This window comes from Limanda limanda, chromosome 16 (genome assembly GCF_963576545.1).
Source record: "Limanda limanda chromosome 16, fLimLim1.1, whole genome shotgun sequence".
NCBI classification, from domain to species: Eukaryota; Metazoa; Chordata; class Actinopteri; order Pleuronectiformes; family Pleuronectidae; genus Limanda; species Limanda limanda.
In genome coordinates, this window is record NC_083651.1 from 7,937,371 (window position 1) to 7,956,075 (window position 18,705).

The 18,705-nt window shown below is 38.5% G+C and overlaps 1 protein-coding gene across 1 annotated transcript in view; it reads left to right on the forward strand.

Moving 5' to 3' along the window:
- The first annotated feature begins 3,179 nt into the window (after positions 1-3,179).
- The window catches only part of xpo4 (exportin 4), a 48,703-nt gene continuing 33,177 nt past the window's right edge, over positions 3,180-18,705 (forward strand). Inside the window, exons 1-6 of the mRNA XM_061088338.1 lie at positions 3,180-3,263; positions 7,041-7,146; positions 7,682-7,823; positions 10,317-10,455; positions 12,227-12,343; positions 12,493-12,646. Coding sequence (XP_060944321.1) covers positions 3,198-3,263; positions 7,041-7,146; positions 7,682-7,823; positions 10,317-10,455; positions 12,227-12,343; positions 12,493-12,646 — 724 coding nt within the window. The 5' untranslated portion in view covers positions 3,180-3,197. The remainder of the gene's footprint in view (positions 3,264-7,040; positions 7,147-7,681; positions 7,824-10,316; positions 10,456-12,226; positions 12,344-12,492; positions 12,647-18,705) is intronic.

An 18,705-nucleotide genomic window follows, 5' to 3' on the forward strand; every position in this document is an offset into this window, starting at 1 on the left:
TTAACATTTATATTTAATTTAACATTTAGATTTAGATTTAACATTTAGATTTAGATTCAGATTTAACATTTAGATTTAAATTTAACATTTAGATTTAAATTTAAATTTAACATTTAGATTTACAGTTAACATTTAGATTTCAATTTAATATTTAGATTTAGCATTTAGATTTAACATTTAACATTTGGATTTAAAATATCTCTAAGTTGACTAATATTGTTGTAAATGTGCAAAAAAGTGACTCAAAAATTCACACCAGTTTTTTAAACATGGTTTGAAGCTAAATGTGACAAAATGTTGCTGTTATTTTCAGCGTGAGCTGCTTTACAAACGGCACCCCATATAGAACTACAAATTAGCTTTCTGCTACGGAAGCCTATTGCATTCACTTGAAAAACAAAATTCTGTTTTTTTAAGATAATCATCTCAGAAATTTTCGAGATAAATTTTCAACAAAATAAAAAATACAATAAAAAAAAGAACTTTTTTTCAAGTGAATGCAATACGCTGCCATATTCTTCTGTCTGACTTTAATGCTGAGTCGAGATCCACATACATAAATCAATTTGGTCCTATATTGTTAAATTACAAGTTAAATGAGACACAATTAAAGATAAAGTGTTTAATAGCATAAGTACAGCTGAAATACTCTGTGCATGCAAACCTGTTCATATATACAGGTTGTATTACAAATTAACAATTAACATTCAATTTAAGATATACACTTTACAGAGTTCAATTTTCATCTCTCAAAACATTAGTAAATTTAATACACAGTCTGTTCTGTTTAATAAAGTTTACAAACAAGCTGTTTCTTAAAGGAGCGAGCAAACATTTCCTCCACATCAGCAACACATGATAACTGCAGCCAGTTTCCACTGAATATGGATTTGAAGAATATGTTCCAATGTTGTCTTCCTCTAATAATAATGTATGAATCTTTCATACCTGAAACCTGCTGCTATATATGCGTCACTATTATTAACATCAATATTACAACCACTCTGAAAACAATTGAACAGGTATTCTACTGATATAGAAATTATATTGAAGACGTTTCAATACGTATTTATTATCACCACCACCAGAACATTCTCAAGCTACATGTCGTTAAACTTAAACATTTCCTCAGGATGAAAAACGAATGATCAGCAACACAGTTCGGAAACAAGACCGGGGAACCGCTGCGCTAAGAAACGATAACATCAGCATTTTGACCCGCTGGGTGTCACTTTATTTAGTTCTGTTAGTTGCCATGGTTCAGTGTGTGGGGACAAGCCGACAGAGATAAACAGACACACGTGGACTTCTTCTTCCCAAAATTGGGGTAGGCTTCTCTGAGCTCGTCTTCCGTTGCGCCACCTATGGGTTTGGCGGTGAATTTTTTTCAACGTACAGTGGTCGGACAAGTAAAAATCAAAAAGACTCTTCGCCCACCGTGGAGCCCTCTCCGAGAAACGGATACGTAGAAGCATACTGGAGCCTTAAAACTTTAAACCTTAACTGTGCCTGATTCATCTGCCTGTGCAATATCAAACGGTTCATGTGGAATACATTCACTGTTCACATTCTGGTGTGTCAGGATACGGTTGTAAAAAGTAATTCAAGCCTTGGATTTGATAACTGGTCAAAAGTCATTTGGCTGCAACAGACAAGAGACTTGGTTGTGAAATTCAGCCTTGTGGCCAAATTCAGAGGTCGGTGAGGGGGGGGGGGGTCTGTGACGTAACTGCAGAGCTGAAGTCACATTAAGAGACAGAAGCAAAGTACAAACAAATGGAAACAAAGTCAGAAAATTAAAACATCGTTTTATAAATTCAGATCGATCGAGTTTGCTCATTAATTTGTGTGAGTGCAGTAAAAAGTATGATATCATGAAATGATTGTACACTTGTGATTATTATACCTTAAGTGTGACACCAGTATATAATGTGACTTTGGGCATTCAATAAATGTGGCTATCAGAAACATATTTAATACCAGTCGTTAGTTTTTGCTCGTCAAGGGAACTGTTCGGTTTCTCCATAACTTTGTATAAACTTGACTTTCATTTAAGAAATTAAGTTAAGTTGCGGATCTGGATCAGGGGTCGTATCTAGGAATTGTTTCTCTTTCTTAACATTATGATGTATAGGGCTTTTCATTTTCACTGATTTCCCCGGGGAATAAATCACGGATCTTGATGAAAAAAGATCAGGTGGATCTAGGTAACTCTAGTAGTAATAATATTAATATTAATATTAATATTAATATTAATTAATAACAATAATAATCTAAAATTTCTAGGACTGCAAAGCAGCACTGGGCGGGCCCGAGCACATGCATTTTGAAGCGTTGCATGCGTTTTTGCCTTTTGCATGAAAAAAAATAAATAATAGGTAAAAACGTGGAATATGGCCAAAATGACCACTAAATGCAAAATAGCAGGCTTCCTGTTGTGTTTTTCCAATTGCACATAATAATTTGTATTTGTCTGGTCATGATACACCTGTATATCGAATTTTGTGAAGACCGCTCAATGTGAACACGTTCAGGGGGATAGGGGGGGCACCGTTGAGCCATTTTGCGACGCCCATTGAAAATTCCTCCAGAATACGTAAATTTTCACCACTTTCTAACTTTCTGCAAATTTTGGTTAGAATTTGAGCATGGTAAAGCCCTCAAAAAGCCAATTAATTTGCCTGAATAATAATAATAATAATCCTTACAATTTCAATAGGGCCTCACCTGTCAGTGCCTGTCAGTGCTCAGGCCCTAAATACAGGATCCAATATTATGAATAAGAGAACGTTATTTTATCTAGGCTTTTGATTTGATTGATTGGAATTTAATTTAATTTATTTGTATAATTATGTCTTTATTTACTTCCATTTATTCTTATATTTGGATATATGTATTTTTTTTATTATTTTATTTAATCTTATTTAAGTTATTTAATTTCTGCCTCTTTTTCTTTACCCTGAGTGTTTGATTGTGGGTTGGGGATGTTCATAAACATTTGTATGTTTATACATGTTTGAATGTATGTTTCTTATATGTAAAACTCAATAAATATATTGTTAAAAAAAAAAAAAAAAAAAAATACAGGATCCCCATTGAATGCCCCCCCCCTCCCCCCCCCCCCCCCCCCCTCTGCCCGGGTACCAGCGCTGCGCTCCCACAATGCAGAGCGCCTGGCGCGTCATCGGAGAGGGACGATGATGGCGGCGGTCGGTGCACCAGAAGTGATCACACAGCTGGAAAGCGCTGCCAAAGTTTTAATGGTGAGGAACCGCTGGTTGGTGTGGGCCACATGTGTGCTAACTTTATCCCGGGTTAGGTCCGGAGCCGCTTGTTGTTAAATGTGTTCACTTGTCTTTTTTATCAACCGGAGAGAAACGATGTGGTTCGAGTGGTGGTGGTGGTGGGGGGGAATCCACCAAACTCCTATTATTCCTTTAAAAAAAAAAGGAGAATCCCACATTTTTCCCCCCCTCCTCCACCTCCACCTCCACCATTTTCCCTCTCTTAGCCCTCCACCTCCTGATGGTGTGACCCCGCGTTTAGACACTTTACCAGAAACTTCGGCTCATTCAGGTGTCACATGAAGTTTCCCCCGCTCCCAGTGGAAGCATCCTGGGCTTCAGCTTTAGCTTCATCCCCCTGAAACCCCACCAGGTTCCACCCTATGGTTCCTACCATGGGTCCGCTTCCTCCTCTCCAGCCCGGTTCTCCCCCATGGTTCTCCCTCGTCCAGCAGCCTCCACGCAGGGAGCAGCTCCAGGAGCTAGACCATGTGGCCCGAGGAGCCCGGCTGTGTGTGTGTGTGTGTGTGTACTGCAGACAGGAGCTAGCTGCAGCCTCCTCTTGCTTTCTGCCATTTTGCTTTGCCATTATTCTGGGATTCGAACCCTGACGTTTCAGCTGCTGGTTGCACAGTTTAAACCCTGAGAAATGAGCCTGTTTATTACATGAGCATCACAGCATGTGAGTCAGCAGGTGTCATTTATTAATTTATTTCAGTCATTCAGTCATTTATTTATACCTCTACTATATATCATATCATATTATATACTCTCTGTATATTCTTTGTATATATAAGTCTATATACACATATTTATACATGTGTACATTACTATTATTTACTATTATTATTATATATACTGTTGCTGCTGCCATTATTACTATATACTGCTATTATATTGGTATAATTACTATCATATATAAATATGTATTATGTTATATTATATACTATATACACTGTACTATTTTTATATACTGTGTAACAATAACATTACCATCATATCATCAGTACTATTACCATCATCTTGCCACTGCACCTTATCTACCTATTTATCTTGTGTTTCTGTTTTTATTCTTTCTACCTCAATATTTTATTCTATTGTATTGTATTCAAATATACCGGCTGCTATGACGACTTAATTTCCCATCGGGGATGAATAATGTATTCTATCTATCTATCTATCTATCTATCTATCTATCTATCTATCTATCTATCTATCTATCTATCTATCTATCTATTTCGATCCCTTTATGTCTTATTACCTCTACACATTAGTTTAACAGATGGCTCCTTGTTATTCTAGTCTAAGTCAGTGCTGTTTCAGGCTGATTTGACCATGTGTTAGTTTACTGCTGCTGGTGTACATTGATGCTCGGGCCACATGGGAAATCTCAGGATCAACTGTGTGTTTTAATTCTGAACTCGATATCAGCCTGATCTTTCTTATCTCATCTGTTTTTGACTTTTGTGTTGAGTGTTGAATTTCAGAAATCAGAAATCAGAAAGGATTTATTGCCAAGTAGGTTTACACCTACCTGGAATTTTCTTTGGTAAAAAGGTGCATACATTTAACATAAAGCATAAAAACACAATAAGTGCTTCACATAAGAAAGAAATAACTGTATATAAAACAAATATATATACAAGACATAAAAGTTAAATAAAGAGTAAAATGCAAAACAGATATATACAAGATATAAAAAGTTAAATGCAAAGCAGGAGAGAAATGGGGACGTGCAATATGCAATATACTGTTATGTTATGTGTGTTAATGTAACACAGAATTGACACGTGGGTGCGGGATAAGAGTCCAAGTTTGAATCAGTACATGAAATGAGAACAGTCAGACATGTAACCCTTTTTATTTTGTTCTAGCGATAGTTGTATTCAGTTGATAAACAGTTGTAACACATGCAATCAAATGATGAATTTTAGTAAATTGGTGCATGTGCAGTCAGATCTCTCTTAGAATGAAAGATGAGCCTGGTTATTTTTATTTATTGCTTCATTGCAGCCACTCAAGAGCTTTATCTTCCCATGTGAGTCAGCAGATGTCATTTGAATCCAAGTTTATCCCTGTTTGAGACATAAGTTTGGTTACTGATACACATAAGTGTGTTGATGACTTGAATGCATGTCTCCTGACTTGTTTATAAAGTCTCAGTCAGTGCTGTGGGTGTCAGTCTGTCTTTATATCTGTTTCAGATTGATTTTAACATGTGATTGATTACTTATCTCAGGCCACATGGGAACATTTCAGGATAAACTGCTTGATTCTTTCTTTATAATATTTTTCATTCTCTTAATCTCAGAAATAGCATTTTTACTGTATCGCTTTATATATTTTGTGGCATTACTCACAACAAATGGTCCTGATTCAGTCAAACCGCACATGTTGCCATTGTTTAATTTTACTCAGTACCTTTAAAAGTAGAAATCTTTTATTTTGTTTGATTGTATTATGATGATAAATGGGTGTAACTCATGCAATCAAAGTGTGACATCAGGGGTATTCTGAATTATCCCTTCTAACTCCCTGGTTAAACTATTTGATTTTTATTTTAATGAATAAAATAGCAACATATTGTTTGGTCTCCTTGACTGATGTAAAGTCTAAATCAGTTGGACATGACAGTGCTGTTGTTATATCTGTTTCAGGTTGATTTTAGCATGTGATAATTCACTGCTGTTATATTGATGCTTGGCCACATGAAAGATCTCAGGATTAACTTTTTTGTTTCATCTGAAACTTAATATCAAAAACAGATACGAAGAATTAAAATATCTCAAAATAGAATGTAATATACTGTACATACTCCCTTAGTAAATGCTACACTATATAGTACTAGAATACGCAGTAAAGTATTTAATATAATAGAAGACTAAGCCTATAATAAAGACTTAATACAAGATATGACAAATTATTAAGAGAGAAGTCTGCAAATTCACAGAAGTAGTTTGCATTTAAACACAATGTAATCAGGTAGGTAGGAATATGAGTAAAATATGAATATAAGATGTGCAAATTCACAGTTATTGCATGAGTAAGTAGTTCAAACTCAGACATGTCAGTTATATCTACATATTATTTTCCACGGTCATACATCCAGCTTTGGAAACAATAACAACAATGGTTAAGTTATAATAAGAAATACATTCTGCACAGGCGGTCCTGTTAACTACCTCACTTGACCATTCAGAACACTTTTTACATTACACACAACAGGTCATTATTGCAGCTTTAATATTGCATGTCATTGAGAAGGTGATCAATTTTAAATGTTTGATGTGTGTATGCCATTATAATATGACGTGTGTATGGGTGGAGGGGTCGTCCTCAGATGAATGGCTCTTTTTTTGTTCTCCTACCTTCTACCAACTACACAGTTGCTAATACAACAATCAGGCCTGGAATGTGACTTTCCTGAGCTGTACTATGCTGATGCCTCTCAATAAAAGAGTGTGTTCCTGTGAAGAACTCAAGAACACTCAAACGTGCAACAACAACAACACACATATATATAGAGAAGGACAAAGAGGCACAGAGAGCAAACATGAAAGTACATTCACAGACAGGAAACACGAGGAAAAATAAAGTGTTATTCAAAGTGTTGCGCACATTCAGAAGCATTGCCTGATTTTTTGTCTAGTTTTTATCTAATTTATAAAGAATGACGACAATATTAATATCACGGTGTAGGATAGTAGTAGTCCTTTCATAACGCACTGTTGGATCTAACTTGTTTGTCTTTTGCAGGCACCGCCGTCCATGGTCAGCACAGAACAGAGGCAACATGCAGAACACGTGTTCCTCTCCTTCAGGAAGTCCAAATCTCCTTTTGCTATCTGCAAGCACATCTTAGGTAACTAATGACTTCAGATCATTTTAAATCTTTAAAATGTGCCATAACCCACTGACGGAACAAGCATCCTTTTTTTGAGTTTGTACTTTCAAGAGCTGTAGGTCCTTCTTTGTGTTGCCCTTTTAATCAATATCTGCAGATATTGTTTAAAGGGAGGACTCGTGTATTCAAGTGTGTTGATCCAGTCTGGACTTCAGCCACTGATGATATGATCACAAACCTTCTGCTCTGATGTTTGGATATAACACAAACATTTTTAATGTCATAGACCCCCATACTGACTCAGAAACTTTCATTTGATCAGTGAGTCTGACCTTTAGCTTCCGTCACAAAGGAGCTATGGAGCAAAATATTTTATATTTAACATCAACATTTGTCTTTTTATACAAACCAGATTTGAAATAGCTTCTTTTAGGATCAGATCTAGTTCATATGATTTTGCATTTAGCTCTTATTGGCTCTGAGTGCACAGTTGTTGTTGTGTCCCACCCAAAGTCTACTTATTCTCTTATATGTATCTTCTCTCCCTCTCCAGAGACCAGTAAGGTCGACTATGTGCTGTTCCAGGCAGCCACAGCCATCATGGAGGCTGTTGTGCGGGAGTGGATCCTGCTGGAGAAGGCCAGCATCGAGTCGCTGCGGGCATTCCTCCTCACCTACGTCTTACAGAGACCCAAGTAAGAAATACATTGTATTTATAAACTTACTGTTGAGTGGTAAGATTCACAAGAGCATCAAACAACCCCATCACGTGCTATATAAACCCCAGGAAACTGAAGTCATCCAACAGACGTTATTATTCACCAACAAACCTTTCAAATCCCACAGATGTATTAAATAAGCCGACTACATGCATAAACTCAATGTTGAACATGTAAATCTGAGTGGATCACTACTTGCCAGTTATGAGCAGTAGTTAATTTGTTTGTAGATATAGATATACAGTGCTGTGATATATTTACCTCCTTCCTGATTTTTTATTTTTCTTGCATATTTGTCATAATTAAATGATTCCGATGATCAAACAAATTTTAATATTAGACAAAGATAACCCTAGTAAATCCAAAATGCAGTTTTTAAATGATTATTTCATTTATTAAGGGAAGAAAGCTATTCAAACCAACTTGGCCCAATGTGAAAAAGTAATTGCCCTCTAAACCTAATAACTGGTTGTGCCAGCCTTGGCGGATAAGTGGCAATGAGTCTTTCACCTCGCTGTGGAGGAATTTTTGGCCCACTCTTCTTTGTAATAATGTTTTAATTCAGGCACATTGGATGGTTTTCAAGCATAAACGGCTTGTTTAAGGTCATGCCACAGCATCTCAATCGGATTTAAGTCCGGATTTTGACAAGGCCACTCCAAAACCTTCATTTTGTTTTTTTTGAGCCATTCAGAGATGGACTTGCTGGTGTGTTTCGGATCATTGCCCTGCTGCATAACCCAAGTGCGCTTGAGCTTGAGGTCACAAACTGATGGCCGGACATTCTCCTTCAGGATTTTCTGGTAGAGAGCAGAATTCATGGTTCCATCAATTATGGCAAGTCGTCCAGGTCCTAAAGCTGCAAAGCAGCCCCAGACCATCACACTATCACCACCATGTTTGACTGTTGGTATGATGTTGTTTTTATGAAATGCTGTTTTAGTTTTACGCCAGACGAAAAGGGACACACACATTTCAAAAAGTTCAACTTTTGTTTCGTCAGTCCACAGAATATTTCCCCTTAAGTCTTGGGGATCATCAAGATGCTTTTTGGCAAATGTGAGACGAGCCTTTGTGTTCTTTTTGGTCAGCATTGGCTGTCACCTTCGAACTCTCCCATGGATGCCATTTTTTCCCAGTGTCTTTCTTATTGTTGAATCGTGAACACTGACCTTAACTGATTCTGAGGCAAGTGAGGCCTGCAGTTCTTTAGATGTTGTTCTGGGGTCTTTTATGACCTCCTGGATGAGTCGTAGATGCGCTCTTGGAGTAATTTTGGTAGGCCGGCCAGTGCTGAGAAGGTTCACCACTGTTCCAAGTCTTCTCCATTTGTGGATAATGGCTCTAACCGTGGTTCGCTGAAGTCCCAAAGCCTTAGAAATGGCTTTGTAACCCTTTCCAGACTGATACATGTCAATTACTTTGTTTCTCATCTGTTCTTGAATTTCTCTGGATCGCGGCATTATGATGTCTTGCTTTTTTTAGATCTTTTAGCCTACTTCACTTTGTCAGACAGGTTCTATTTAAGTGATTTATTGATTCAACAGGTCTGGCAGTAATCAGGCCTGGGTGTGGCTAGTGAAATTGAACTGAGCTTTCCAAAAAATTTGGTTAATCACAGTTCATTCATGATTTATCAAGGGGGGGCAATTCCTTTTTCACATAGGGCTAGGTAGGTTTGGATAGCTTTTTTCCCTTAATAAATGAAATCATTTAAAAACTGCATTTGAGTATTTGCTTGGGTTATCTTCGGGTAATATAAAAATTTGTTTGATGGTCTGAAACATTTAAGTGTGACAAAAACTAAGAAACCAGGAACGGGGCAAATACTTTTTCACAGCACTTTACTGTATATAAAATTTCCAATAATCTAACCATTTTTGTGCAGTATGACTTGAGCAATGACAACTTACACCCTGCAGCTCTTCATACAGAAGGACTGATGTGGACCTCGGTATTTGGGAGTAAAAAATTCTTTAAGGCTAAATTGAGGCTTGATATTTTACAGCTTAACCATTAACTTAATAATAAATAACACAAATATCTAGAACTTGCATTAACACTTGCATTAAGAAAATATATATAATTCTATACGTAAGAAGTAAACATAAATGCACTTAACTGATAAAAATATGAGCATTTACCAGATTAAGTGTAGAAGAGCACAGGTTAATTTTATATGCGAAGCACAGGTTCCAGACACTATAACCAAAGTTCCTGCCATTATGCATTGAAGAGCTACCAAAGCTCTCTTCAACAAACTAAAAGGATTTAACAAAAAATGCAATAAAGTAAAGTTTTTCTTGCGATACACAAAAGAAGAAAACAAGCTGCAGCTGTGATCTCACCGTCAGACACTAAACTCCTCTTTCAGTTTACTTTTCACTGTCTCTACTGTGGCCTGTGATGATTCTCTCTTACATTCACTGTAATTTCTCTGTGACTGATCATCCACCTTTTTTATTTCAGTGTGCAGAAATACGTCCGTGAGCAGATCCTTTTGGCTGTGGCGGTCATCGTGAAGAGAGGCTCTCTCGATAAATCCATGAACTGCAAAAGCATCTTTCTCGAGGTCGGACAGCTCATTAGCAGCGGGAATCCCACAGTGGTGAGCAAGACATCCCTGAAAGTAGTGATTCGCATTTTACAGCACATAATTCATTGTTAACTAGTTTTTAGGATTTAGGAATCATTCAGATTATAATGATTATTAAGCAGCTTTCTTCAAAATGGGACATTGGCTGTAAAGGAAAACTTGAAAGTGATGAATTTAATTGTCCCTTTGTTTAACTTTTCTACTATATGAAAACTTCTCAATTTTGCACCCCATAAATGATCTTAGGCAGTAATAATGCTGTCTGTTGTCAGTGATTGCTGCTCTTTCACATGTAAGTTTAGTCTGAGGTGTATGAAAAGTGATGAAAATATAGAGATGTGCTGAGATCTTTCAGTCGATTCAGTTTTACATACAAAACAAACTATCTCATCTCTTTTTAGACCTGTTCGGTAACAGGTAAGCAGTTAACCAGAATAAAATTCAAGATGTATTCGAGAGCTTGTGAAATCTTTGTCCGACTGATTTGTGGAGTTAAATGAATGCCTCCTAACAAAACTGGGTTAAAGCTTTGATCATATTTATTTTGTGTTTTGCCTTGATGGACGACATTTGTGCCCTGGTTCCATTTTTTTCCTGCCTGGGATCTGGCTCAGATTACAGAGAGCTCGGTCTGAAGATAAAAAGTGGCACAAAGGCTGAGCTGGGATAGAAGCTCCAGGCGTGTTCCTGTGGTTAGAAGAAAGTATAATGTTGAGCGCCTGTTTTCTTTGCTCATGCCCTCAAATCAATTTTGTGTTTAGATCATGGACATGTTCATGATTACATATTTTTTGTGTTTTGGTTCAAGTCACAAATAACCATTTAAATAATTAAGACAATAGAACCTTTCTACAAAAAGGCAAAATATTTTTTTCCAGTTTGTAATAGTATACTACTAGCATTACTTTTTTAATTGTTTCAGTGCTGCTCTATATTATACAACCAACTGGTTGTCCCCTTGTAAGCCACTAGATGGCGGTATTTCATTTGTTACATGACCTAAATCACAAACCAGAAAATGTCAACTGTGCCATGGAGAGCTGACAGTTCTGAAAGTTTAATTGGAGTTTTAATTATGATGCACAAAACCAGATTCACATTCATCATCCCTCAGTCACAATACATTTATTTACAACTAGAAGGACACACAGTAGAGCACGTAAACCTCTGCCAAGGCCCAGCCGTCCCCTTACATTCAATCAACTTGCACCGAAATTCACACACTCATAAGATATACACTTCATTTGTTTGCCTTTGACTGATGTTAAGGAATAAGTGCAAAAATAATGATTGGATTAGTCATAGTATCAAAGATGTCTCTGCACACCATAAGTGACACAGCCCTAACTTCAGAAACAATATTTTGGTCCAAATCTGACTTTGTCTGTTTGGTTTTTTTCCTGCTGATGGTCTGCTTGGTATTGAAAAAACGATTGTGATGGACATGGTCCACGGCTCTTGGGGGTTTCTTGATTAGTCCAAGTGAAAGAAAAACAAACAATTAGTCGTTGAGAGATTTATCAGGCCCAATGTCAAATATATGCTGGTTATATGTGAGGATTAGCTGCTTGTATAAATCGTCCCACCTGATGTTTGACATTTTATGACATTTGAAAAAAACAAATAAGGGATTAAACGGTACCTAAAGGCATCTTAAACTAAAACAGTTTTAACACAGACACATTTAGTTTTTCCACTCACGCTCATCCCTGTATTTACTGATGATACTTGCTCTTTTGACCTGAGTACTTTTTTCTCAATCGTACAACCTTCTCTGCTGCAGCAAACTCTGGCCTGCTCTATCCTGACGGCACTGCTCAGCGAGTTCTCCAGCTCCAGTAAAACCAGCAGCATCGGCCTCAGCATGGAGTTTCACGGCAGCTGCAAGCGAGTGTTCCAGGTGGGTTATCTCCACCTCATCTCATATTCTTAGAAACAATACAGTTGTTACAGAAGGGAGAATTGTTTTACTTTCGTTCATTATTCTCTATTTTACGTGGATTCATTCATATTTCTCTTTTTCATCCTCCATTACTTCCTTGCTTCCAGGAGGAAAGCCTGCGTCAGATCTTCATGTTGACCATGGAGGTACTGCAGGAGTTCAGCCGCAGAGAAAACCTCAACGCCCAGATGTCGTCTGTCTTCCAGCGTTACCTGGCTCTGGCCAACCAGGTCCTCAGCTGGAATTTCCTGCCACCAAATCATATCCTTTCTATGTCAGTGGTTGACCAGGGTTTTTTACACATTACAATGGTCAGGATCATAAATTTGAAGAACAGGTCAGTTTCCTGTTACTCACACTTTTATCATGGCTTGCCATTTCATGTGTTGTATATGAATATCTGTGTCTGAAGAAGAGGGTACTTTCACAGCCTAATTGGGCAAAGACAAATAACTTTAAGCTTGACAACCCTAGTGGTGTAATGTTTGTAATTATTTCGATTGGTTTTAGAGGCATCTGACACCATGACATTGCTACACACACCTTTTATTATTTAGATTAAAGGTTCAATGAAGGTGATCATGTAAGGGTTCAAAAAGGCTCGCAAAAACAAGGGCCTCCTCATTTTAGGAATTTGTTTTTTATCACTTATTAGAATCTTATATGTGTGAATATACACTGCTGTTGGGTCGGGGGGGAGGGTCTTTTGAAATATGTGATACCGAGGAATGTATATCTGTCCGCCTGGTTGCTTTGTAGTTTATCTCTTGTGCTTGCATCTATATTATCTTTGCAGTTGGCCGCATTGTTGAGCGAACTCGGGCACTGTGTGTGTGAGTTATGTGTGTGTTATGTGTATCCAGGCTCATTATGGCCTAAATCCCAACCAGCCTGGCATCCTCTCTGCCTGTCTGAGCGGATCTGTAGTGGCGCTTGCTGCCACCCAGGGCCGTGTATCACTTTCAAAGAGGTGTCTGTGCGTCCATCCCCGTATCATTCCAGCAGCACACCACCCCCGCCTTGGCTTGTTGAGGCTCCCCTTGGTATGCCTGGCGCGCTCAGTTCAATATGTGTGTGTGCTCTCAGAGATGCACATTCACACACAGTGTGTGTTAGTTTGTGCACAGGCAATTTTTAATTTTATTCGAGTGGTTACTGTACATCTATGGAATGGTTTGAGTTGAGGTTGAAGCAGGATGCTTTGGGCTGGAGAATGATATTCACACAATGCTATAAACATTTCATTAATTTATTAGTGGTATTAAAAGGTTCTTTTGCATTGCACATCGGTGATAAAAAATGTAAAAATATACCACTTCACTGTACCAAGACAGTGTTCCCTTTGATATCACAGGGCGTTTGAGACCATTATAGACTAGTTATTCACATCTATAGATGCCTTTTCAGTTGAATTCCCTATATCACTTAACCATCAATTTACTATACCTCTCTGTATTGAAGCCCCATCAATATGGATTTTTGGGGCCTGATATTAAGGAGAAAACAATACCAGTATATGTATCTTTTATTAGTCAAGATACAAATATATATATTTTAACTTATAAAAATAGAAGATTTTATCATATCGGCTGATTTTATTCTTTATAACCAATAAATAATTTTGGTTCTCACATTAAGAATTTTTCAGTTGTTGCCACCTGCAACGTAAAGATCTCATTAAGTGAATTTAAAAGAATGTGCTGCAAAGATGAATTATAAATAAAATGAGCCCATCCCTGTGCTACTAGTTGCTTGGAATAGAGCTGTACATTAGTTCTCTGATTTCTTGCTGCTGAGTTGTCACAAATGTTCAAAGGACTTTCTTAGGCCATAAAAATAGCATATAAATTTTCGAATCAAGTGGCGTTCCCCTTTAAATTCTGCGTGCGTGACGCGTACAAGTGTGTGTGCTGTTGTTGAAAAGGAGAACAGATTGATGAAGGCCACTGGGACGCCAGAATGAGTGTGGCCGCCTGTCGGCAAGTGTCACAACACGCCCGTGTGCTGCGATGCGAGCGTATGCCAGGATGGGTATCAAGGGGCCTCTCCTTAATTGCGTGGCTGACAGCGGCTGCCTTTCACCCTCATGGGCACACACACACTCTTCAATCAGCTCTTTTTAAAAAGCCTCCCTCCCTCAGACAAACTGGGCGGCATGTGTGTTATCTGTCCACACCGCCGTCTGAAGCTGGGCCCTTAGGCTTTGGTGTCATCTGGTGGAGGCACGCTCCCCGGGCGTCTGTACGACACCGTGTCACTCCACACCTGGCTTGACTCTAGCCAGGGTCGTGGTCGGGACGAGGCTGCAGCGGCAGTCAGGTGCTGTAAATGGCGGTCGGAGCTGACAGATAGATCACCCTCGACCCCACTGCCTCAGCGTTCCTGCTCTAAACAATGTCCTTTAGCCACTTGTATGTTCATTTGTCTTTGGTATGTTTATCGCTGCCACTTGTGTTGCTATAATAGCCAGTGGAGCTTTGTTCTAAAGCAATTTTTCATTTTGCCATCTGTTCCTCACTTCACTGGAGAGGAATGTGTAGATTTCATGGGGTATCGGCTCTTAATAACTCAAGTTGTTTTAAATTAGAACGGCGTTCCCTGCATGCCTCTTCCAACTATTTTCCTCAGGCTACATCCACACTACATTCTAGTTTTAAAACGCATCACTGTTGCTACGTGTATGAAGTTTGGAAACACTGCTGGCCCGTTTAAGTTTAAAAACTCGGGCAAAAATTGAGACACTAGGAAACTTATGCAGTCACCTGCATTTGCCTGCGGAATCTTTTCAGTCACGACTCAACATGAATTTTGCTGCAAAACTTAAATTTTCTTTAACCTTGTGTGATAGGGTGTTTCTTGACATTTTCACCGGTTTCCTATGGGATAATTCTTGGATCTTGAATCTTGAATCTGGCACATTTCGAGGACTGGTATCTTTAAGTGTGTGCAATTTGGTGCAGCTTGATTTAACTTAAGAGAACTATTGAGCTTTGGTTGGAGGTATGTGCTTGACTTAGTGCCATTCTACTTTTTGGTTTAGAAACACTAAATTGAAATTGTATTAATTTGGATGCCCCTTACTTGACATGTCCTGTGAAGAGACAAAACTCTACTTTTTTCTTATTTTTATTGAGGCGCAATAAAAGCAGCATTAACATCTATAAGCTACCGTAACCCCCTGCCGCCTCAGTGGGGGTTATTCTTGTGCTGAAAAGACGACAGTCAGTCCAACACTAGCCTTGGCCTGGCTCAGGATTCTCATTAGCTGTGCAGAGGTCAATTTATGGGCATTTTGCCCCCTCAGGTTAAGGTTAGGATTAGGAGTGTGTAAGCTGATGCTGGCTGTTTGCCTTGGCCCTGACCTGTGCAGAGAATCCTCAACTACTGCTGTCTAAACACAGGCAGGAGTGTATATACAGATGGCTAAAATGCTGATTGACATTCGGCTGATGCATGTAACTTCTGAGCTGAAGTTCCTTCACGACACGTTCTTGTCTATCATCTGACAGATAATTATATACATTGATTTTATTTTAATATAGCAAAGAAAAATGTAGAATTTAACACAATTAGCACTTATCAATAAAGACTCAAAGAAAGTTTCACTGGTAATCTTATGTGAAAGCATCACACAAAAACATGTATTTTTTTCAAGATATCTTTATTTCAAATCCTCGCTTATAGAATGAGCAGACAATAAACTTCCCAGTGAACATACATTGTGTATACATTATTGGTTTGATTGGGTAGAGTGGAGATCAATGACAGCTGCTGTCTAAACAGATGGAGGCCAAACAGTAGAAGGAAACAGGACAGAAAATGAGGAGGGGGCGGGTCGTGGAGGAGGTATTCCTGGACTGTTATTTCACATGGTGCGGCTGCGGGGGGGAGACTTAATGCAGGATATATCACTTAAACCCTAGCACACGCCTTAGCATAGTGCTGCCCTCTTTGCACGGCGGCTGGCAGACGCACGGCCACTCTCCCCCGTGCAGTGGGTCCATCCTCTGCGAGGATCAACCATAATGAATAAAGGATACAGGAGAAGCTCGCTAATCCACCATCCTTGAGCATGAAGGTCGTTCAGGCCTGCAAAATGTTCAGATTACTGAAACTGATTGTTGGCTATTTAAGGTGGTCATGTAGATACTTTGAAATTAATCTGTGAGGTGTTTTGAACGTTGTCTGCAAATTGTTGGGAAAGTGTTGGACACTGTTCACTGAGATGGGCTACACGTTTCAAAAATCTCCCACAGTGAATTGATGGGAAACCGACATTTGGCCAGAATAATGTAAGAAACTAATCATTTATTTGAAAGAAGTCAACAATTATTTCAAATATACACCATATGATGAATCTTACCAGCAAACACTCTGGTATTACTGTTGGTCCAACGCTTTGTTTTTTCAAGATTTCATGGATATTTGATGTCCAGGATGTTTGGTTCAGACATTGATGATCCCCAGATGATTAATCCCACTGCTATAAAAACAGGATGAAACGTCATGACTGACCACAATACAGTGGCTCAAAGCTCACAGCTTGATCACTACTGCTCAACACAAATGATGTCAAAGGCACAAGATGGCAGCTCTCGTATCCAGGATATCTTGGCATCATTTTTGTACAGTGGTTCGAAGTGGAGAGGTGTTGTCCAACTTTATTCACAGTCATTGATATAACAATATATTATCTGATCTGTGAAGTTACTAACCAGGAATTCGGCAGCATTTCATTTGGTTGACTTTTGTTACATTGTAGCAACAAAATTATCAAATCAATTAAACATAATCCAAAGTCTGCCCTTGATACATTTTTGCTCAAGGGCAAGTGCTCATGTTTGCTTTTTCTAATCCACATATTTCATCCAATCTTTTACGTTCAGAAAAAAGGCTCAGCCCGCATATGCTTTTTTGTAGCCATGTGGTAAGTTCATGCACAGCAACGCTCACTGAAATACAACCCATCATGGGAAGAATGGCGGGGTTTTTATGACGACTTTATTCCCTCGTCATGCTTGGAAGTTGAGAGCTGTGCACACTACATGGGGTAAAGGTCACACGCAAAACTATAAATACCAGAATTCTCAAGTGTCTGTCACTGAAGATGCGGTGCTGAAAACAGTCTTCTTCCTTTGGTGCAATCTCATAACTGGATTCAAAAGGAGGAAAATTCAACTTAATGTTTCTCAGCCAGAGTGACAGGCGGATCAGACAAGTCTTACATCAGCAGTTTTACAGGCGTTTGACTTGTGGTTGACATTATTTAAGATTTGACAGCGTGTGTTTATGTGTCTGCAAATTTGGCGACTATAAGTGAGAACTCGGGGTGTGGGAATTTCTTCACTTGTGTTTGATTTGAAGTCTCGTGGTCAGTGGTTTACATTGGCTGAGTGTGTGTGTGTGTGTGTGTGTGTGTTAATCTGTCGGTGCGTCTTATCTTTCCAGTGGAAAATCGACATGTCACATTAGTTATTCTTGAGGCTGTTGGAAGGGTTGAGATCGTGGCAGGTGATGTCTTTTAAAAACCCAACAAACCACAGCCCACATGTCCGAGTCACTCCGCGTACATTAGTCACCCTGGAGGCATGTGCACTTCACACAAACACACACGTACACAGTTTTTATTTTTTGATGAGAATGAGTGTTGTTGAGCCTCTAAATTTACTCGTCAGCTCTTAAACTCGGTCTTTTCCCTAAATGTGAGGTTGAACATGATTTGAAGGGACTGTCAGACATTATTTCAACTGTCAGTTGGAATTTCAGTTCACGTGAGTGGTTTCCAAGACAGTGCATAATGTGTCCTGATTTCTTTCCATTCGGAAAACATAGAATTAGTGAATAACTGCTGTTACCACAGATCACAGCAAATTTCTATTTCCTCCACAATTAACTAATAGTTTATTTATAATTGTTTATATTAATAATAAAAGGTTAGCCATGGTTTGCTGTTGATATTCTGTGTGACCATGTTGATTGATTAAGTTGATGTCACATAGATATGGGTTGTAATAACTCATAATTAAAATAGGCACCAGTTCACCTGTGTGTTGCTGTTAAGAGAGAGGATGAGTGAGTCACAGTGTTTTTCATTCACCGCCACCTCTTATGGTCGCTGTGATTATTGATTAGAATTTGGATGTGTTCAAATAAATGTATCCCTTTTTAAATAATTTTATACAGTATCTTTCATGAAAAATGTAGATTATTTTGTAATTTGGTTTTGGCCTTTTCCTGCTTGAGCGTAAAGTGAGAATTGTTGTATTAGATAAAACATCAGTTTGTCTCTTTAGGAAGTTGTGTTGCATTCTTTTCACTAT